We start from the raw sequence: 22,932 nt of genomic DNA, 5'->3' as shown, positions 1-22,932 counted from the left end.
GGTGCTTGGAGCATGTTTCATGAATTTTGGTAGTGTGGATTGATTCATAGAAGGTCAGCAATGCTCCCCATCACCCTCCAAAATTACTTGATCACCAAGCCAGCAAACATGAATTAAAGGCTTTTTGTTTATCTGTTTTTATACTATTCAGGCAGCTATTCACAAGACTATCTCCTAGAAGACTCATTCTTTACAGGGGTCTTCGTAATGTTCAGGGACATTAAATTGTAGAATAAACAAAAAACTATATCTTGTTAAGGAAAGAACGTTCTGAGGAGTGTTATGTCTTCAGAGCTCAGGGTGCACAGCCATTTTCAGACAACAAAGATCAGCTCTCAGATTCAAGGACATTTTACACCTGTGTCACTAGGCATCTAACCAGAAAAATAACAACCAGACATAGGCGTGCGCAGCCCATTTCATTAGGGTGTGCACCCAGGGAGCCCCGCCTTAGCCCCGCCCCCACCCTGCCTCCATCCACTCCCTCCTACTTCCCGCCCCCTGACTTCCCCCCTCAGAACTCCCAACCCCCTCTGCTCCTTGCCCTCTGACTGCCCCCCTAGGACCTTACCCCCTACCTGTCCCCTAACTGCCCCAACCCTTATCCACACCCCCGCCCCCAGACAGACCCCCGGGACTCCCATGCCTATCCAACCGCTCCCCGCCCCCTGACAGGACCCCCAGAACTCCCAACCCATACATCCTCTCCTGCTCCCTGCCTGCCCCCGCCCCCCGACAGACCCCGGGACTCCCATGCCCCATCCAACCCCCCCTGCTCCCTGACTGCCCCCTCCAGAGACCCCGCACCCCTAACCACCCCCCTGGGATCCCACCCCTTATCCAACCCCCCTGGCCCCGGACTCCTTACCATGATGAGATGAGGTTCCTAGCCTCCCCGTGGAGCTAAACACTGCCCCGCGGGAGTACGCAGCCCCGGCCCCTGGAGCGCTGTGCGCACGGCAGCATGGCTCCAGGGGAGGGGGGAAGGCAGGGGAGGGGCCAGCGGCTTGCTGCGCTCGGCCGGGTGCTCCGGCCCAGGAGCGCAGACCCCGCAGCTTGCCGCGCCAGGAGAGGGGGGCTATTTGCCTACCCCTGCATTAGGGTGTGCCTGGGCACACCCCGTGCGCACGCCTATGCAACCAGACGTGATCTACTGCCATGAATCAGTCTTCCCACAGAATAACAATTCAAATACAGATTCCACCAAGAAACTGAAGAGGATATCAAAGGCCATGCAATTAGGCAGAGAACTTTCCAGGACATCCACTGTACTATGCTATGTGATGTAGTATTGTCAGATACATAATTTATGGCACTGTCAACCCAATTCTGTCCACAGCTACTTATGGGGCTAAAGTATCTCCTCATTTGCTTCACCTGAAAGAGCTGTTGGTTCAAGATACAGTTACCAGTATAAGAACAATCTCCTGTCATGTTAACTATGTTAGTCAATTAGTAAAAGGTCAACTGTATCCTTACACAATTTTAAAAAATGTAGTTGCTCTCAAAGTTTTAATACACCTCTATCCCAATATAACACGACCTGATATAATACGAATTCGGATATAACACGGTAAAGCAGTGCTCCGGGCGGGCGGGGCTGCGCACTCCAGTGGATCAAAGCAAGTTCGATATAACGCGGTTTCACTTATAATGCGGTAAGATTTTTTGGCTCCCGGGGACAGCGTTATATCAAGGTAGAGGCGTATATACATCTTTAAACCGCTGTGTTTTTAAAAATTATGCTCAATGAGGCAAATGTGAAAATAATTCAACACCATTTTTGTTGAACCCACCTCTACTTTCCCTGTTTGCAGCTCTCTGAAGCGTATCCAAATACTGGGACAGTTCAGGAAGTTTCATTCTTAAAAGATCTCGGAAAACAGCCATATCCACAGACAATGCACGAAGATTATTGACAAAATAGCTATCAGGCAGTACTTTGTCGATTAGGTAAATCATGATCTGTAAGAAAATGAGAAAAAGATCAGTCAATCATTTAGGACTGATAAGGAGAGAACAAATGATCTTCCAAGAATAGCAAAAACTCCAATTATAAAATATAAAATGCACTAAAATGTTCTATTCCACTGAGCTATAGCTTAGACACCCTGGCAAAATGTGCCTTAGGTGTCTGATGGCTGGCTCCAGGTTTTTTGCCGCTCCAAGCAAAAAAAAAAAAGTGCCGCCCCAAAGAGCCGGAATGCCGCCCCTTTAGAAGTGCCATCTCAAGCACATGCTTGGAACGCTGGTGCCTAGAGCTGGCCCTGCTTTAAGCATCCGTAGACATTCCAGGTGCAGAGCACCTGTAAGATTGGGTCCTAAGTGTCAACTCTTCAACAGCAGCTTGCACTGCTAATGGATGAGTCTGGATAACTTCAAAAAAAAAATAACAGGATGTAAAAGACTAATAGAAGCCACACCACACAATAATTGAAGTAATATTCTGTTAATCAAAGCCAATTTTTGATACTTCTGTTGTTGTATGTGCTAGTGAGATGCTCTGAATTATTTAGGAAATTCTTAAATCCATTAAGTCTGTGCTGTTTAAATGTCACAAATGGAATGTCACAAATGCTATCCAAGTCAGCATCTAAATTACTGGCAATGTATGTGATGCTGCTCTTTAGAATGCTCTTCCTGCATTTTAGCTGGTGTGATGTGTTATTGTACATTGCACTTCATCTTGTCCTTATACAAGGTAATAAACTGAGCAATATAACAATGCACAGCTCAACAAATATGTTTAATTATACAAAGAAGGCCACTATATTGACAATAATTCACCAACTGATTATGGTGAAATATTTAAGGATCATAAAATGAGACAAATATGATTGCTACCATCTCGATGGAAATTGTTATATGCCAGTATTTAGAGCACTGATATACCACCTGCCCCTGCAATTTACATACAAGATGTTTTTGCACTGAATATCTGTCTTTCCTGCCTATGACTTTTTAAGCATTTATTAGAAATTTTTACACTTCTACGGATTTCACAGAATTAGCAGAAAAAAGTGTTATATGCAAATAAGCATGACATTTATTTTGCAGCAATGCATTATTTTTGTCTGTATGATTCTCAGAACAACCTCTACTCTTTCTTTGCAATATAATTAAGAGTCCTTTATTTCTCAAAATACATTTATCAGTCTTCTGTTTGCATTAGGATTTTTTCTCCCTTGTGAAAAAAAAAATTGTGCCTTATTTCTTTATCCTGTTCCCAAGCCTTTGGAACAAGTAATCTAATCTTAATTAGAACTGTAATATATATCCTTGCAGTTCTGCTAATTTCTTATTACTTCAGTTGTAAAGCACTATATTTAACAAAGCCACATGCGCAATGGGTTCTATTTCCATAATGGATTTTGCTTTAAATACTCCAGACATGAAATAGAGAGCTAGAAAGAAAACAAAGCTTTTTATAAGACTTAAATATTCACTTCTGCCTACTTCATTGCCATCAAAAGTGTCTAGGGGTGGGATTTTTTTAAAATAGTGATGTACTTTATTAGCATCCTGTGGTACATTTTCCAGCAATTGGGATATTTCTCACTGGTATTCAATTCTGTAATTTCTTCCCCATGCCAATCTGTTGTTTAATCTGTTTTTATAAAATCTCTTTAGTATTTTTTTTAAACTAGATGAATCACATGTGTGATTGTTTTTTTTTTTTTTTCCCACACAAACTATGGCACTCTTATCTACCATATCCACTTCTACTTCAGTTAGGTTAATTTCATTTACTGAATTTATAAGTAGTTTCTATCTGTATTGAACTGGAGATTTAACATTAACGTGCTTACTTTAACTAGTGAAGTGTCTTAGGAACTGCTCCTTTAATAAACTGGAGAACATGTGGTTGTCAAAAAATAAAAGAGATTATAATTGTAAATTATTTAGGCAATCACACAAGGCAATTACGTGGGGAGAAAATTATACAAGGCAAATTTTACTCCATGATATATAGTGGAACTATTATAATATTTTCCTAATGTTACAACTCTCTCTCTATAATAAAGCAACATATCAGATATCTGTCTAGAAATTTATATGTGCTGGACTTTGACTCTGAGAGCTGTTATTTTGCCCATAGTTTCTAAGACTTAAATATATATATAATAATATCTAGAGCAAGGTAAATATCTCTCAGTATCTGAGAGAGTCATGATCTTTAACAATTCAACCCCCTTGGTAAACTCCTCATTTACATGACTGTACTTTAGGAAGATCATGCATAACAATGGCAAATCTTGGTCCTGCTGCCCTGTAGCAAGGCAGGCCTCAGTTCTGTGGCTTAGACTCTGGATTCTGTGGCACTCTGGAAATATAGCAGCAGCAGCTTTAAATTAAAATGGGAGGGTTCTAAACAATTAAACATGAAAATGAGTAATACACTCAGTACAACAGCACCCAGGATAATTATTTTGATATTCAATTCTACTTACTTCATGCTGATCTCACACTTTGTTTCAAAGTGCTGCAGATTTTTGGACTGACAACACACAAATTCATCACGGTAGTTGTTAAGGAAAGTCGGAAGCTTGGGTTGCTAGGAAAAGGGCTAGTTGGTGCTTTGGGGGCAGTTTGGGATTGGCTGAAATTCTGGCTCCACTGAAGCCAATGGAAATTTTGCCATTGACTTCACTGGGGCCAGGATTTTACCCATTATCTGGGTATTTTTGCAAAAATGGTCATCAGTGGATGTTAACAGGGGTGACATTTAAAAAGACCCATTGAGATGGATCAGTTCTCTGTGAGCTGCTGATTTAGGCTGTCTGCAAACTTATGCATTGTTTACACGAAGTTCACCTTTTAAAGGTAATCCTCACTATCACAAGAGTTAGATACACAGCACGTGGTTTTACTCACTTTCAGGGCATCCCCTTCATTGCCTTCCATTACTTCTAAGATGAGTGCAGCTAGTATATTAAAGCCTTGGCAATATCCAACTGATTTGTTCCATCTAGCATAAGCCAGCAGAACTCGTTTCAACACGACTCGGTCCTGCTCTGCCTCCTGGCCACAGTAAGAACTGCAACCAGTTCGGTGAAGATCCTAAAATTGAAAAGATATTTGAGATGTTCTTCTATTCCACTCCCTTACTTCTTGTCTCCCCCATCCTGCCAAACACACACACACACACACACACACGCAATTATGTTCCCACTGTTTGAAGAGATTAATTTTTATTTTAAAATGTTTAGCTTATTGAAGGAATGATGTAGTTTGAGCAAAGGGCTGGAATCCCGGAAAGCCCTGAGTTCTAGCAGGAACTGAGCCACCAGCTCACTTGACCTCCTTGTTCCCGATCAACAGAGCAGGAAAATTGGGTGTAAAGAAGACCACTCTAAACCAGATGGTGCATCTGAACTGTCCTAGATAAATAAATTACCAAAAGTATGCCGGTATCTGACTGTCCCTGAAATATCAATAAGGTTACAAGCTATCTTTAAAGAGATAAAACATAAATAGCGGCAAAATTATTTTTAAAACATTCTCATTTGTAAAGTGCTGTTTACTTCTGAAAAATTATCAAATCCAGAAAAAAGCATTAAAAGAAAGTTGTACCCATATCTTAACCAGAAGCCTAAAAAAGAAAATATTACATATCTCCTTTTTTCAAACACTTCTCTGCATAGAGAAAGAATTACAATGTTAATCTTACTGAATGGAATATCGTGATTTGTTGCCACTATAAAGTATGGAACAAGGTACTAGAGTGGGTGGTTGTAGGCGACTAACATTAAAATTAGCAGCTGCAATTTCAAGTTCAGTTCTAGAGCTGAATATAAATTTTATGCTGTTATACATACTATTTTCTAAAGACTTTTTAACACTGTGCTTGAGCAAACCATTAGTCCTTTAGACGTTAACAGTGCATTCTTTGTAATTGCACTTTGTGTTAGCAAATGAATAAAGCCAACATCCTTTTTGACATGCAAAGAGAAAATAGGAATCATTTACATCAAATTGCAAAAATATTGCCAGACTCCTTATTTTTTATGCCAGCAAAAAACACATTGTTCTGGAGGTTGTAACTCATTTGTGAGTGAAAGGCACAAACTTGTACAGCACTTTTAATTTTTAATAAGGCACTGTACAGGCAATATCTAGAATTTAGAGTTACCAAGTCTGGGTAGTGTTTTTCAAAAAAATATTCAGAAATGTAAGCATCATCACTTAGGTATACTGGTGCTAAAGCAAAGATGGAATTTAGAAGATGTTATTTTCATGAAATGATCAATGTAAAACAGACTAAGCTGCAAGACACTAGAGCTATGTAAAACATAATTTGAACTATGATGTTCTCTTCCCAAAACTGGCTCTTATTTTAAAAAGAAATGACAACAACTGAAACACATACAGAGTGCAGGATATTTCACTACTGTAGTCTATGTGACAATACGGTCAACTTATTACATCACAGCACGGGTGGATACCAGCAAATATTTTCTTTACATTATACAAGGTCCACCAAAACCTTAATCAGAAATTTGCTAGACCATTATTAATTCAGCAAATATGATCCTCAAACGAGCAAACAAACATCACTTTACATATCAGAACATTACATCTCTAGGAGGTCTAGAAAGTTTCTTTACAAACACAACTAAAACAACTCTGGGCTACAAACTTTGCATGACCGACAGTACAGTGGACAATTGAGAGAATGTAGACAAATACAATATACTGAAGGAAAAGATGAACTACCCTATAACAACTGGTTGTCTCTCTGCTAGTAGATGCTAACAAACAAGTATTTTGCAAAAAATCTCTCTCCAATACAGGCTCATATTGTGCCCTCTACATCTGTGCATAGAGGGTCCCCCCCATACGCAGATCTCCCCACTCTCCCAAGTGGAAGAGAGGACTCAACTTCCTCCTTGGCACCACTCCCCTCAGGCTTCTTCACAGAGCCAGAGATATGAACTGGGGAAGGACTGGAGACTGGGTGGGGCAGAGGGGCTGTCTCCCAACCAGCTCCACAGACTTTCGGTAAAAATATTATCCAGCCCCAGGATATACTGTCTTTTCCATGTAGCCCTCCCAACTTCTGCCAGGGTAGCACAGGACCAGAGGCAGGAGACCTTTAAGGGACTGAGTTGTAAAGGTCCAGGATTTCTGCATGTACGTGCCTCGAGATCTGCAAGGTTTAGGGACAGGTGATGTGACCATTTCTACAAGATGTCGAAAGAAGCAAATGAGCCTCTCCAAATAGGACTATGTCTGAGGACCTCCACAAAGAGATCCCCACGGAGATTTCCTCCCCCGGCCCAACTCTGAGAGTTGGGAGGGGACAAACTGAGCAGATGGCATCACTGGCAAAGCAAGAGTAAAATGTGCCTTTCATTAACCTCTCTCTCCATTACTTCTCTCTGAATAACGGGAACGCTGGAGGTGGAAATCAGGCAAAAAGAATTTTCTACCAACAGCACTGAAACAAATTATTTTCTTGAATTTCAACAATTAATATGCAAGAATAGGCAAGAATGCCCAGAGGAACAGTAACAAGAAGAAGTACATTTTAGGAATGCAGTAGCAGAAAATTAAACAAATTCAACACCTCCCAAAAAAAATTATTTTCCATGGAGAAATCTTTAAAAAATTATATTTTATGCACACAAACATATCAGCTGAAATGCCAATTACCTTTACAATCTGAATGCCCATGGAGTCATCATCAGGATTACTTCTGTCATTGAAAGTGAAGCGCATAGTTTTATCCCAGTCAATTGCTATACTATGTAGATAGTGATCTGCTAGGGTCAGCCAAACCTAAAGATACATACAACATGACAATAAGATGCATTATTCCATTCCTACTTTAAAATAAGAGCAGTTTATACATACTGGTATGTAATTCTATGAATCTCACCAGTTCTGATTTTCATTTAGATACAACAAATGCAGAAGGAGGAAAAGAAGGATGTAAATCTTTTCTGTATCTAAACAATTTTTATACAATAAAAGCAATATACCTGTTTTCTAAAATGCAAATAGAGGGCTCAATCTTGAAGGTGTTACTCAGGTAGAACTCCTACCGACTTCCAGGGAAACTTTGTGTGAATAAAAACCAAGGCCCCACTCATTTCCTGCAGATCCTCCATGTGACTGTCTTCTGTGCATGAGAAGAACTGGGGGTGCTAGCTATCTTCATAGCACTATTCCCCACAGACATAGGGGTCAGGAATCCAAATGTAAGGGAGAGTCTGATCTGCAAGACTGGTAAAGGTAGGGCCCGATGTTCTGCTCACATCATCCCTTCCACCACTCAGTAATCAACAGGGAATCTGTTGAAAAGATAACACAGCCCCAAGCTGCACATTCCACAAACTTTGTGATGGAATGATCTGCTGGAAAACCTGCAAGAGAAACCTTGTACAAGTTCTCTCTCTGCTAGCTCTCATCGGAGGAGGGAGGGTTCTGTTTTTGTTTTGTTTGTTTTTCAATACAAAGGAGCAGGTGATTTGGCCCGGAGGAGGGACTTCAGGGTTGAATCCAAAGAATTATTTGGTTTATACTAAGCTACTGTGACTGTGGCTTCATGAACTGCTGGCATTCAAGTGTATTTTTGAAACATTAGCCTGGTTTCAAGCACAGGGACTACATACATAGCATGCTATGTAGGCTGTGAAGGCTAGGACTATAACAGAGTTTAAAAGAGAACTGGATAAATTCATGGTGGTTAAGTCCATAAATGGCTATTAGCCAGGACGGGTAAAGAATGGTGTCCCTAGCCTCTGTCTGTCAGAGGATGGAGATGGATGGCAGGAGAGAGATCACTTGATCATTGCCTGTTAGGTTCACTCCCTCTGGGGCACCTGGCATTGGCCACTGTCGGTAGACAGGATACTGGGCTAGATGGACCTTTGGTCTGACCCGGTACGGCCTTTCTTATGTTCTTATGTTATGTTCTTATGCTCTGAGGCGCATCTGTGACTCTAGGCTAGTATTCAGGCTAACTAGGCTAACTATGAAGTTAGGCGGAAAATATTGGATTCCGTAAAGAAATGCTGGACTTTAAACAAAGATACAAGGAACCTTAGAGATAGGGATATCATGGCAAATGTCATTATCTCTAAATGATAACTGGATGAGCCCATCTTTAAAGGGGAGATTTCTACATCCACACTAGGAAAATAAAATCAGTGCTTAAAATGGTGGCACATATCAGAAGAGCACACAGGTACAATGCAGATTCAGAACCTATTTGCTAAGTAAGTTTTGAACTCCCACTCCAAATAGACTTTTTGTCGATTATTAATAGGCTAACAGATAACAATTTAGTAAAGAGCATTGGTATATAATTTTACCTAATTCAAGGCAGGGTGGTAGGCCACAACATAACAATGGTTAATAATGACAAAGGATTGCTTTGCAGGAGGGTGGAAGAAATGGTGAAAGGGAAGGGGAGTTGATCTACATATTCTAAATGAGAAAAGCCATTCGCACACTTCCCACAGTAATAAACAGTTAAATAGTCACCTACAACTTGCAGAATCATAGATTTCCTGCATTTCCCCTTTCCCACACAGTACAGGTCTCTTGTGCAGAGGAACGACTTGTGCTGCTGCTGCACCGCCACACAGCATTTGCTGGTAGGGAGAGCAGTAAAATGAAACTCCAGTAATGCTTGCTGTTTTCATACTCCATTTCTGCTGGGTCAAGAGGAAAAGTGTCCTGTACAAAAGGAGCAGCACGGATACTGTCCTCCACCTGTGCTGGAGAAAGTTAAACCTTTGCCCTGCCCCTACCCACCCCTACCAGCTGAGGAGGATCTCTCCCTGGGCTGCAGCCATATAGAATGCTTCTTCCTAGTTCAGCAGAAATGTGAAAGAGTGTGGGGGAGGCAATGCCAGTTTCATTCCACTTGCTCCTCTGGCTAGCTAAACAATGAGTGCATGAGCAACAGCACAGATATGGTCTTGATGAGGGGGAGGAAAAAGAGTCTGTACATTGTGTCACTCTTTGCAAAGCTTCACAGAACAAGTGACGGAGCAATAGCAGACAGGTTATTAGAGGGGAGCAGGGAGAAAGACTTCATAATAGGGAAGAAAATGGCAGCTGAAAGACTCCAATGTGATGCAAATGGATTACTTATTAAAAGAATTAGGGGGGAATGATACCCCTATGATTGTTTATTTTATTCTCTCAATCTGAAAGAGGAAATGGTTTGGGTTGGGGACAGGGAGTGCGGGACTATAGGCTCAAGTGAGACCTAGGTGAACTATGGTTTTAAACCGAGTTAGGATATTAGCAGGAGCAATAGGCCCAAAGCCTGTGACCAAAAAGAATGAGATCATGAGAAAGAAGAGTTGTTGTGTTAAACCTCTAGTGACCCTGTGAAATACCCGTCTTATCTTACTTAAGGTTTGGGTTGAAATAATAGAAATAAAACACAGTTAACTGGGCATGTGCAGTAAATAATTGTAAACAACAGTAAATAACATGTGCAGTAAATAATTGGTTGTATGAGAAACTACTTCATACGGCCTTAGCTAAGGTGCGATAATTTGCAGTGACATTACTTTTTTATACCCTTTAACAAACAAGTGAACTCTTAAGGGTTCATTGCTAATACCTGCCTGACCATGTTGGGAGTCGACCAATATGGGTCTAAGCATCCTTAGCCCATTTGTAAGGAATCTTGATCATATGCCTATAAATATTTTGTTACTGTTTGGCTGGAGTAAATTGCTATTATTTAGGCTTTGTAGGCATGTTTAGAGTAATTGTTTGGCCTTTGGATTTAATAAAGGAATTTATGGTTAAATTAGTGTCATAGTAATACCCTGCATAAATAATAATAATTCCAACAGGGAGTAAGAAAGGAAAAGGAGAAAGATCCCAACACACAACGTTATATTAAACCATGTATATATATTACGTATGTTTTAATCCTTCTGTAGGGTTGCTTGGAGGAAACTGAGGCCAGAATATGTCCCACATTTAGTCCGTACAAAAGTCTATTGCACAAGGTTTTAAATGTTGGGGATATGGCTTCAAATCTTATTTAAGGAAGCATTAAGGTGGATTTAGTGATCTCAATGTAATTCCCAGTGGGTACATTTCTACAGCACTAACCCAGTGCTGTTTCACATTAATAGCAGTCTCTAATGCACATCATTCCTTACCCTCAGCTCCCCTATTATTCCAGCACTCTGCCTTTCCCTGACCAAATGTTTATGTGGGAATTCTTGTCAGCACTATGCCTTGGTGACAGCAGTTATCAACTTCAACTTCATAAACGTAAAGGCTTGTCTTCCCTGGAGGGTTGCCCTGATTTCAGGCATTAATGTTCAGCTATTGGGAAAGATTCATCAGCGCAAACTCTTGGTGTAGACGGAGTAAAGTGGTAAAAGCCAAAATCTGCGCTAGTACAGCTTACCTGAGTTTCAAGAATGAGCAACACCACTAGTGTAAACAGCAGCTTTGCCTGTCTATGCAACAGTGCAGTTCCTTGATATGCAAGCGACTGGTCCTTGATATTTTTGAACCAGCAAAAATCCCCAGTGCATACAAAGCTTAAGACTCTCAAATTCATACCGTCTCTAAACCACATGTGACTGCAATTATCTTGTGAAGTGTACAGATCTACCTACCTTCCTCCTCCACTCCTTTGGTATTCCTGTTGGCAGTCTGGCCACTGCTTTGAGAGCATCATACCACTAAAAGCAAAAACATCCAGCACAGAAAACATATGGAATCAGTTTAATTCAGAAATATGTGAATATGTGCAATATTGCAGGTAAGAAACATTCATTTTATTTCCCATGTTTAAGAAATTACATGCTTAGCTATAAAATGGACCAGTGCCTAGAGTTAATAAATAAACCCTAATTAAAAGCAAAATATAATCTTATAAGACTAATAATTTATGTATATAACAAAAAATATAAGACTGACATTATGAGAATTCTGAGATGTCAGGGAAAACAAAGAAATTGCATTACAATTTCCAAAATGTTAGTTGGAACAAATCTTTATGTAGTGGCAACTAATATACCCACATTAAGATGAAACGTGCATTGCTTTGTTTTGTAAGTAACACAAGTACAGTGAAAAGGAAATTTCAGTCTTTTAAAAACAAGTGAAAATAAATGAAATTACCTGCTGAAAACCATTTTGACCTAAAGATGGTTCAAGAGTAAACTTCAGCTTTGTATCAACCCCTAGAGACAATAGTAAAACAAAGGGGAAAAAAGACAAACCACAATCATGATCACGATTTAGAAAAGGCAAAAAATTAAATTAAGTCAAAAGAAAATACAGAACTCTAAATTGAACTACTGTATGTAGTTCTGAATGACTGCATTCTATTCCTTTTTTCCATCAATTCCTGTTTTCAAAGTAAACTGAAGGTGTATGTTAAAAAGTATACATATAACACTTTAAAATGGAATAATCCCCTGTTCAGTATATTACTGTGGTTCAGCATAACATATTTTGCTAAGATCACTGCATACTGAGGAATCCCCTACATGGGCACTGAACACTGTGTGCATATTATGAGAAAGTTAGAGCTCTTTACCTTCCCTCTCCTCTCCAGTGGACTTTTCCATTACCATAGGTTTTATAATAAATAACCTGTTGTAATGGAATGTTATATAAATAAAATAAAACTTGTTGCAATGGAAAAGTCCACCAGAGAAGACAGGGAAGGTAAAGAGCTCTGACTTTTTCATAATGTGTGCACAGTGTACAATGTCCATGTAAGGATTCCTCGGTATGCAGTGAGCTGCATGACCCTTAAAGTATCTTATGCTAAACCACAGTAATATACTGAACAGGGGATCATTCCATTTTTAAAGCATGATATCTATTTATAAAAATATAAAATACCTTTTCTTTCCATGTGCTTCAATTTATGGATATTAAAACACTGGATGCTCATTTTTATTTTGTTACATTAATAAAATCAGTATATTGCTCAGTATGTAATATTTAATATCGTATCATTTATCCATATTCTGTTTAACTTTGGCTAGTCCTCCCATTTAAACTTAAGAATTTCTTCTGGCTATTAATGTTAATTAATCTTTTTAATATAGATGACACATTTTTCAAATGCAAACTCAGGTGTGAGACTAGGATCTCAGGTTTGGCCTGTAATAGATTCTGATTATGGCATCTGGACACACCATAATATATATAAAAATACATATAATCTGATTTATGTCATGCATGTTAGATTAAATTAGTCCTCAATCATTCAGAATGTCGCTGTCCAAAACCAAGGTGCTGAACAGTCCAATATTTCATTCTTCACATTCTCTTGCACGGTTATCAAAGGAATGCATACAAAAGAATAAAGCCCCTCTTATAGACATTTTTCCAGTAACATTTGATTAATGGCACCATGTGTGCTTTGTATTTAAAATGTTTCCATATGAAGGTGGTCTTTCCTAAAATACAGATTCATGGATCAACACTTTGTATATAATTTTTTATATCAACGTAAAGAGTTCAGTGCTGCAAGCTGCCAAATGCCTTAAATGTAAGGTAATTCATCAGAAACATGCCACATTTTACTGGATTAGGCCTTGTGTGTTTGGAAAAAAATGTAGTGCCATTTGCTAATGCTTGGTAGTTAAGCTTTGACAGTATTTCCATATGAAACTGATTATGAGGTGTTTAGAACATGACTTGGGGGAAGAAGGTGGTATACAAAGGTTTAGACTGAAAGCAAAGTTTAAAAAAAATAGCAAACAAATCTCTACCCTAGATTTGGCCATTTTAAAATTGTATCAGGGAATTTATCATTTGGATGCTTTTATCTGCACTGTTCAGCTAACAGCAGCCTTACTGGGTTTGGGGATATTAAAGCATTTGTCTACATTCATATTTTCAATATCTTAAAAAAAAGGAGATGTTTTTTGAACATTTTGGCGCTTATACCTGGCAATAATTACTTATTAGGATCCACCTCCCACCCCCGGCACGCAAAAGGAGCCCAGATCACATTTGCTGCAAACATGTGTCAGTACAACAAAACCATGTCTCATCCCTAAACTGTCCATTACTGAATACAGGAAACAATAAGGAAACAATACAGCAATTTATGTAAATTCAGGCAAACAGCTAGCTGCACTTTTGTTGAAGTGTAACTCCAGATGACACCTTAAGGTAACATGTTCTGGTATCAGCAAAAGGTAGATGGAAGCAATAGCCCTCCAGAATAGTCAGGCACTTCCCCTCAACTTAGTACTCAAATACAGAGAGCATTCCAGCTTTCCAGAGCTTAAAGACCCACCTAATACCAAGGCCTCTGTATTCCTGCAATTTACATAAGGAAAACACCACTAGCAAAGCCAGCCGGGAATAGTGAAGGGTGTGTCTGGACAAATATAATCTTGAAAACAGGCAGAATGTTATCCACCTGGTGTCTGAACCTCAAGATCAAAGACCCCAGACATGGAAGCAGATACAGTGGAGACTTGTTCCGAATAAATGAGATCTAAGGACTCCCAGATTTCAACTCATAAATATCTTCCAGATGATGGCATTGAATTAATAAAGGTGTGATGTCACTAGGCAGAAAAGAGAGAGAGCTGTCTGCAGATTGCCCAGGGAAATACGCTGACATGGCCACCCTGAGTTAGACCAATCGGGGCATCTCTCTAAGATTAATTAATAACTCCTTACCATATTGTTTTGCCTTATATAAAAGAGCCACAGATCAAAATATGGAGGCATAGAAGAGGCATCATCTCCAAGGTGAGTGCCAGAATGAGGCCTACCAGGAACCCTAGCAATCCGCTTACTAATCCACAGCACACCAAAAATTGCTGTAGAGAAGCCATTTGACATAGGAGAATCTCCCCTTCTCCCCTTCCCCCCCATCCAAGTTAGTCAACCAGAGGAAAGCTGCTGCCACATGTCCTAACAGTGGAATATTACTGGAATGATATCCATCCTTTCAGGAGTCCCAAAACCTAGTACAGCCCTCCATTTTCTGTCTCATGAGCATCATCAGGGTCATTAGCTACTTGAGTACAGAAAGATATGGTAGCCAAGTAAGAAGTCTTGGTGGAATAATCAAAACCCCATTCCTCAATTTCAGCAATGAACTACTTCACGGGGACAGGCATATTGCACCAAAAGTTTGGGAACTCTTCAGTAGCTCCAAAGGAAGGATGCACAGGAAGGTTGTATGCTATGACCCTCATGTTCTTGGCGGCATGGATTAGTCAACTAGCTCTAACCCACCCAAACATTTCCAATCCAATCACCACAGGCTCTGACTGTACCTTCAGAGCAGCTGCTGAAACCTCTTCCATTGACAGTGACTGAAAGTGAGCAATGCTGGTATCAATGCCTAGGCTGTACCTAACCAGAAACTGATGTGGTGTCCTAAACAAAGGAGGGAAAGCCCTACAGCAACTGGGCTCTCAAAATTTAGGGATGCAAACTTCAGTCTAATTGTTGGTTCAAAAACAAAAAAAGCCATGCAGTTTTGTCCCACAACTTGTTTTATAACTTATATTCACCCATGTAAGGGATAGTGAAAGCAGTGTCCAGAGCAATCCTCCGTGCAATCCACTACCCTAGCAACCACCAGGCACACCAGGACATAATGAAGTATGCAATGAAACTGGCCCCCAGAGGCTTCCCAACACATATGGATATCAGCAGATACAAACAAAGCCAGAATGAGACCCCTTAAGTTTATTCAACAATGAGGCACAAAATGTTCAAATCCTCCCTGATCTCCAGGATGATGATGTGGTAGCAGGTAACCCCAGCTATGGCATCACTGTGCTTCCTGCTAGCAGCTCACTTTGGGACTACAGAAACCCCACACCACCACTTAATCCACTGCTGGATGTGAGACGGTGATGTGCTTCTGGTATCAGCTCCTCTACCCTTTTCCTGAGGATGAAGGATGGGTGTCACAGCTGCAGGCAGGAATCTCTGTGCAATTTATCTATAAAGCTTGACAGAATAATGGCAGTGTCTCCAATATTAGGAGGCTACTGCATGAGCTGGTGTCAGCTGGGGGAAGGACCCACAGAGCAGTTGGGACCCTGGGAAATATTAAAAAGAATGCAATGAAGTCTGTGTTAAAGAACCCTATTTTTGGTAACCAGCAGCCCTAAGAAACAGGCTATCCACAAGAACTTTATTATGTAAATATATTAAACAACCACTTCTCCAACATAACCAGAGACCACCCAGAATTGCTCTCAAATACAGAAGAAATCTTGCTTAAATTATCAGCTTACTCACTTTGCACTTGAGTGCTCATAAGGCACATTGTATACACACAATGGGAAACTGCACTTTGCATAGTGCTGTGTATTGCTTTAAATTTTAATACTCATTCATGAGACATTATTTAAAAAGAATTATGTTACAGTTTTACTTCCTTTATGCTCATGATAACCTGCAGACAAATTAATGTCTCAGCTACAAATGGTTGTTTATACATTAAACATCTATTATTAAATATATGTATTTCTAGTATTTTATAAAAATAAAATGATGTAAATATTTATATTTTCAGTGTTTTATAAATTTTGGAATCAAATAACTGAGTCCACTTGGCTTTCTAGTAAGCTGCAGATCCACCTTTGTTAAAGGCCACCTTCTTAAGAGACCTCATTTTGCTGGTCCCCTGAGCAGCCACATAATAAAGGTTTCACTCTATTTGAAACTGAAGTAGTTTCTAAGAAAAAAAAATGCAAAATTGATGACTGCCCCTTTAAGAAAACCCATCTTCTTTGTATATTTAGACAATATACTTCTTCAAAGAGCGGATAGGCCAAGGGAATTTCCCCAGGTCAAGTGCTCCCAGTAATGGTGGGGAAATGTGAAGAGTAGGGCTCTGAGAGCATGGCTGAGTGGTACAGAAAGTGGAAGGGAGGGAGAAGAAGAGATTGCTCAACTGCAGGGAGCTCTGCCATACAAATGAGGGTGAGTGATGCAAAAAGACCCACCCAGCTACAGTGTGGCTGAACTGCTTTCACAAAGAGGGAAAGGGGGTAGCAAAGCAGTGCAACGCAAAGAAGAAAGAAAAGGCTAGGGGGAGGGAGAGCAGGCACAAGCCAGATTGGAGAAGAGCAAGGGCAGGCCAGCTGGGCCAAGAACCATTCCCAGAGACGGTCGGGAAATGAGCAAGCAGAACTGCGGGTGGCCTGTCCCACTGGGGCAGGCCTCCCGATAGACTGCACATCATTGCTGGTGGGGCTGCTTCCACCCATCCACTCCCGAGAGAGGAGTGGCGATCTTCCGTTCTGGGAGGGCTCATTGGCCAGTGGGTCCTGCCACTGCTCCTAGGCGGTGAGGCCAGTCCTCAGGTACCACCCCAGCTGCCATGGCCCCAGGGCTCCAAAGGCACCTCCGAGAGCCACGTTCATACGTAGTGTTTCTCCCTGTCCTACTGGGTTGCCCGCCAGGGCCTGTCACGCAGGGATGGCGAAGTGCCCTCAGCCATTCCGCACAGAGATGAGGACTCTCATTCAGCGGCAAAGCGCTGACAGTGCGGGCAGGACCCGGCCTGGCCTCACCCCCGCCCCGCCGAGCAGCCTCGGCAGGACACGGCGATTCGCTGGCGTGTAACAGGCCGCCCGGCGCGAGCCCGCAGCAGGGCAGGAGCTGCGTGTCCGCTGCCCAGAGCCCGCGCCTGGGGCTTTACACTGAGAGGGCGGGGAAGGGACAGTGCCCTCTCGGCAGCCCGACGCAAGCGGCACGAGGAGGATTTTCATGCAGATGCCGAGGGCAATCGCTGCATCCCGGCAAGGGGCCGCCGCCTCTCCCGGCACAGCCCTGCAGCACGGCGCTGGAGAGGCTGCGGCTGACAGGGAGCGGCCATTTGCCTTGGGCACGTCCTTGGCGGACACGCCCGAGACACCTCCGGTCCCATTCCCCCCCCAGCCCCGCGAGCGGCGCCTACCCAGGGATTTCATCTCCGTCCTGCTCCCCGCCCGGGAGAAGCGCGTGTCCGTGACGGGCAGCGGCCGCCCGCGCTCCTCTCCGCCGCCCCACACCGCTCCCCGGCCGGGGTAAGCCCGGCTAAGAGCATTAGGGAAGCAGCCGCGGCACAGCAGCGCCACTTTTAAACCCAAGCCCAGGCCGGCCGGGCCAGCGGAGGGGCCCGGGGAGCAAAGCCCTCCGAGGTCCTTCGCCCGCCCCTTGCTCACGCCCACGCTACCTGGCTCCAAGGTGCAGAGCAGGCGAGGAGCCGTCCTGGAAATACAGCTCCTCTTCTTCAACACATTGCTCAGGATGGTGCCCACGCCGCCACCTGTGTTTTGCCTCTTTAAACATCTTCCCCCACGTCTCAGGGAGCCCGTCAGCTTGTCCTGTCTCATGGGTGCCCACGGGGCTGAGACAAACCATCCACGCTGTGCCAGCAGCGGCCTCTCCCCGGCAGGTGCAGCCCAGCTCCCCCCGTGACGCAAATTCAGCTGGAGTTCTGCTTTATTTACAGCTTTGCAAGGCTTTCCTCTGAGGCCGAAATCTCTCCCACACAAGGCGTTAGGGCAGCAGGCGGGCGGGTCTGCGAGGCACTATACCGAGACAGGGTGCAAGACGTTGGAGTATGTTGCAGAAGCTCTCATTGCTGGAAGACATCTGCAGTGCAGAGACAGCAAAATCGAGGTGCCGAAGAGAAGGGGGGGGGGGAAGCGGAGTCCGCCCACAATCCCTCCCAGCATCACTGACTGAAAACCCAGCAGAGTTCCCTCCGCCTCCTCCAGCACCACCTGGGAACAAGCAGGCAGCAATCTAAAGGAAGCAGGAGCTTGGTTTAAAAATAAAATGAATCTCAAGAGTAACTGGATTTCAGCATCTATCAAAGAGCTTGTCACCGCAACACAGGAAGGGTTGGGAGGAGCAGCGCCACTAAACACTTGGGTACATTCTGTGTGCTATGCATACAGCACTTTAATAGTGCAGGAAAGCAGCTGCTACTGTCTCTGCTTTGTAAACAGATAAGCCAGCACAAGCCATAATGACATGTCGAAGAACCTATATGCCTATTATTTTTCAACAATGGTCAAGACTGATATTTCTGCAAAGGATTAATAGCAGTTACACCCTTACAAGCCCAGATTAGAATGTGTTTTAAAATCACTCTCAGCATTAAATTCCAACCTAAATGCATAGAAACACATATGGTATGTACTGTATCATCACCCACTGATGACAACCCTCCTGAGAAAGAGGCCCATATGTGCTGCAATACCCTGAAGCAATGAGAGGAAGAAGGATACTACAGATTACTCCTTTCACTAAGACAGTCTGACACCAAGTACTGCAGTCCAACCCCGGAGGTAGGGAACATGCCCAGAATGTCAGCTTGAAAAGGCTCAGCTCCATTTCTTTGCCTTTCTATGTTTAACACAGATATTTTGTTTCAGGGAGAAGATCATCTTTATAATAGCAACCTCCGTGTATCTGAATTGGAACAAAGTTTACTACTACAGTGATACATCATATGCTAAATTCAAAAACTGTACTCTACCCTGTAAGAGTTGTTAAAATTTAAATTTGAAAATTTAGCTATTTCCAACAACATTTTAAGAGGGTTTGTTACACACATAAGGAGTAACTACAGAATTTCACTTCAAACCAGATTTTGATATAATGTACAGGGAAAAAGCACTTCAAACAAGGGTAGTTTTTACAATTCTTGCTGTTCTATTATTCAGTGAAAAGTTAACGGATTTATGTCAGTTTAATTGAGTCAATCTCAAAAATTGAGTTACAAGTCGTTCCAGATACTAACACCTGCTTCTGATTGCACCTGCCAATTTTTCTTGTTGAAAAACTTAAGTTTGCTATTTTTTAAAATACATTTTTATCTCCCTTGTTTCTTTGTGAAAGACATACAAACAACAGGCAAACTGACACCAGTTAAACACACAAGGTGGGTGAGATAATATCTTGCAGTGGACCAACTTCTGTTGGTAAGAAAGGATAAGCTTTTGAGCATACATAGAGGTCTTCTTCAGTTCTTCCCAGACCTGAAGAAGAGCTCTGTGTAAGCTCAAAATCTAGTCTCCCTCACCAACAGAAGTTAGTCCAATAAAAGATATTACCTCACCCACTTTGTTTCGCTAATATCTACTCCTGGGCGAATTCTGTGCCAAAAACATAAAAATTCTGCAGATATTCTACAATATTATAAAATTCTGCCTATTTTATTTGTCAAAATAACACAAAATCCCTCTGGTTTCAATTATTTCGGTAATTTAGTTAAATGGCAATACAATGGATGGAGAATGGGAGTGGGGAGCATTGAAGGAAATTCCCAACCCCCCTTGCCTAACAGTAATATAACGAGGTTTGACCATCTATTTCCAGTTATTAGTCAACAAATATATGCAGCCATATGCTCCGTGTTACCTTATAGGTAAGGCTGCGAGTTTGCCAATGGGAGCTACAAAGCCAGCGCTCTGGGCGGAGACAGCACACAGAGCTGCCTGGCCACGCCTCTGCCTAGCAGCTGAGTGAGGGGGATGTCGCAGTTTCTGGGGAGCCCTCCCAGTAAGCGCCGCCTAGAGCCGCCTCACCCCGTCCCGTGCCCCAAGCCCTTGCTCCTTCCCACAACCAAACTCTGCTGCTGAGGGGGGAGGGGAGAGATGCGGAGCCAGGTAGGGAGCCTGCCGGCCCTACCACCCCCCCCCATCAAACTCATAATTTATATTGGCTACTGACCATCTCCAGAAAGGTCAATAGCAAACAGTTCATGGAGCACATTCTGATAGGAAATTATTTCAGTCCAAAAATTTAGACCAGTTCTAATCACTAAAGCACCATAAGAATTTATAAGGCCATACTGTCCTTTACACCACTCTGGCAATGTAAAGGAGCCTTAAAACTTTTACACCTGTTTTATACTCCTGAGGGAATTCACACACAAAAAAAAAAAAAGGGAACAATTCACTAAGCAGGCAGGCTGCTACATTCTGCTCTTCCTGAGGGGACAGTGCCTGTCCCACACCTACCTCCTCAGAAACACCCTGAAGCCCTGCTCCTCCATGCCAAGCATGCTGCCAAGCCAGCAAATGAGAGGGACAGAGTTTCTCTCTCTCACCCACATCCAAGACTGCACCATCCCCCCACCTCGGGCGATGATTTACGTCTCTACTGACTGCTCTGGGTGCCCAAACCAACCTGTGCTGTCAGGGAGAGGCGCATGACTGCTCTTGCAGCTTCCCTTTGATTCCCCATCAGAAGTCATTTTTCTGCAGGGAAGCAAAGAAATCTGAGGGGGGACATGAATTCTGCACATGCGCAGTGATGCAGAATTCCCTCAGGTGTAAATATCCCAGGACCGACACAGCTACAACACCACTGCATACCACAATGTAGTTAAAAAGTGAAGCCAATTATACATAAAATGCTGTCAAAGCAAACAAACTAAAACAACGGATATTTTTCTAAATTTTCAGTCTAGTCATTCTAGGTGTTACTATTAAAATTTCAGAGAAGTGATTTTTCATCATGTTCCTTTAAATTGTTTGGTTTTGTATTTAAAAGAATGCTACATCTGTGCTACAAGCTTATACATTTAGCAGGTAATTAAATGTATACATTGGCAGTTCTTTTTAAAAGGTGACCCTTGCTTACCGATATAATCGATGACTCAGAGTTGCTTTTTATTTCAGTGCCAGCCGGAGGAGATGATTTAATGGTCAAACTATCAGGTCTTAAATTTATCACTCTAACTAGCAACTCAGATACCACAGAGATGGTACCGCTAGGAGTGTCTCAAAAATAGAAGTATCAGAGGGGTAGCCGTGTTTGTTGCTTTTTACAGATCCAGACTGAGAGTCCTGTGGCATCTTTAAGACTAATAGATGTATTGGAGCATAAGCTTTCGTGGGTGAATGCCAAGTGGGCGTTCACCCACGAAAGCTTATGCTCCAATACATCTGTTAGTCTTAAAGGTGCCACAGGACTCTCTGTTGCTTTTTTCAAAAATAGAAATAACTAAAAATCTCTCACTTGCTTCCTTTCCTCCTACTATCCCTGGAACATCATATCAGGGTCAGTCTTTCATCCTTCCAAAGTAGGTAAATTAAAGACCATTTAGTATTACTAGGACATCCTTGGCCAAAATTTATGGGACCTGGCTTGGGCGGATAGCCTGGCTAATCTGTAGGGGGAATTAGTCGCCCTATAAAACTGAAAATATATATACGTAACGTTCATTTTTCAAACAATTACAAACTGCATCCCCTAAAAGTATCAATATTTAATTTTTCTAGGCTAGTCAATCATTTTGCCAACTAACTCAGACAGTGTCATTTTAACTCATATTTATTCTCTGGGTCTGTCACTAACAACCATGGGAAGTTGGCCTCCATGAAGACTGGGACCAAAACAGGGCATGTATTCTGTGGCTCAGGACTTGGCCACTTCTAAGGATGAGGAAGCCATTCCACTAATGTCTGCCAGCCCACTTCTCTTCCCTGCTCCCCAGAGAAATACAACAGCAGCCTTTAGCCCTAGGCAGCAGACAGCTAAGATGAAGAATAGTCATACTTAATGGGTTTGATGACTCGGTGGACCAGTAAACAAAATGCATTATAGTGATTCAGTTAAGCCTCTCGCCAAGCATAAAATGTATTTTAAATGAAGCTTAGATTCTACAGGAGTAGATGGCACTGGTCCCTTTCCCACACACCAGGCAAAGCTTCTTACTTCCCAGTGGCTAGGCCTGCTCTTTACTGTTCCCTGATCAGGATTAAGGCTGCGATTCTCTCATGGAGGTCGGAGAAATCACAGATTCTGTGACTTTCCGCAACCTCCGTAACTTCCGCAGCAGCTGGTGTGGCTGACTCCAAGGCCACCTGAGCAGCTGACCCTGGCGTCAGCTGCTCGGGCGCCCCGTGGCCAGCCATACCAGCCACTGCTGGAGTGTACCAGCCACTCCAGCTGCTGCTCGGGAGGCCCCTGGGACCACCCGAACAG

General features: G+C 42.4%; 1 protein-coding gene across 5 annotated transcripts in view; it reads right to left on the bottom strand.

Annotated features, from left to right (window-relative positions):
• TBC1D30 (TBC1 domain family member 30) overlaps window positions 1-22,932 on the bottom strand; it is an 88,094-nt gene that overhangs the window by 24,370 nt on the left and 40,792 nt on the right. For 3 of the 5 annotated variants that reach the window (XM_034770626.1, XM_034770634.1, XM_034770641.1), the window contains 5 exons: window positions 12,118-12,179; window positions 11,610-11,675; window positions 7,657-7,782; window positions 4,876-5,061; window positions 1,797-1,965 (listed from right to left, as the gene is read on the bottom strand). In XM_034770626.1, the coding sequence (XP_034626517.1) occupies window positions 1,797-1,965; window positions 4,876-5,061; window positions 7,657-7,782; window positions 11,610-11,675; window positions 12,118-12,179 (609 nt within the window). Of the gene's footprint in view, window positions 1-1,796; window positions 1,966-4,875; window positions 5,062-7,656; window positions 7,783-11,609; window positions 11,676-12,117; window positions 12,180-18,160; window positions 18,615-22,932 lie in introns of those variants that run through there. The other 2 variants (XM_034770639.1, XM_034770640.1) reach the window with 1 other exon arrangement.

This window comes from Trachemys scripta, chromosome 1 (genome assembly GCF_013100865.1).
Source record: "Trachemys scripta elegans isolate TJP31775 chromosome 1, CAS_Tse_1.0, whole genome shotgun sequence".
Classification (NCBI taxonomy): Eukaryota; Metazoa; Chordata; order Testudines; family Emydidae; genus Trachemys; species Trachemys scripta.
The sequence above is the reverse complement of the archived record's forward strand: the minus strand, read 5'-3'. Positions and strand labels throughout refer to the sequence as shown.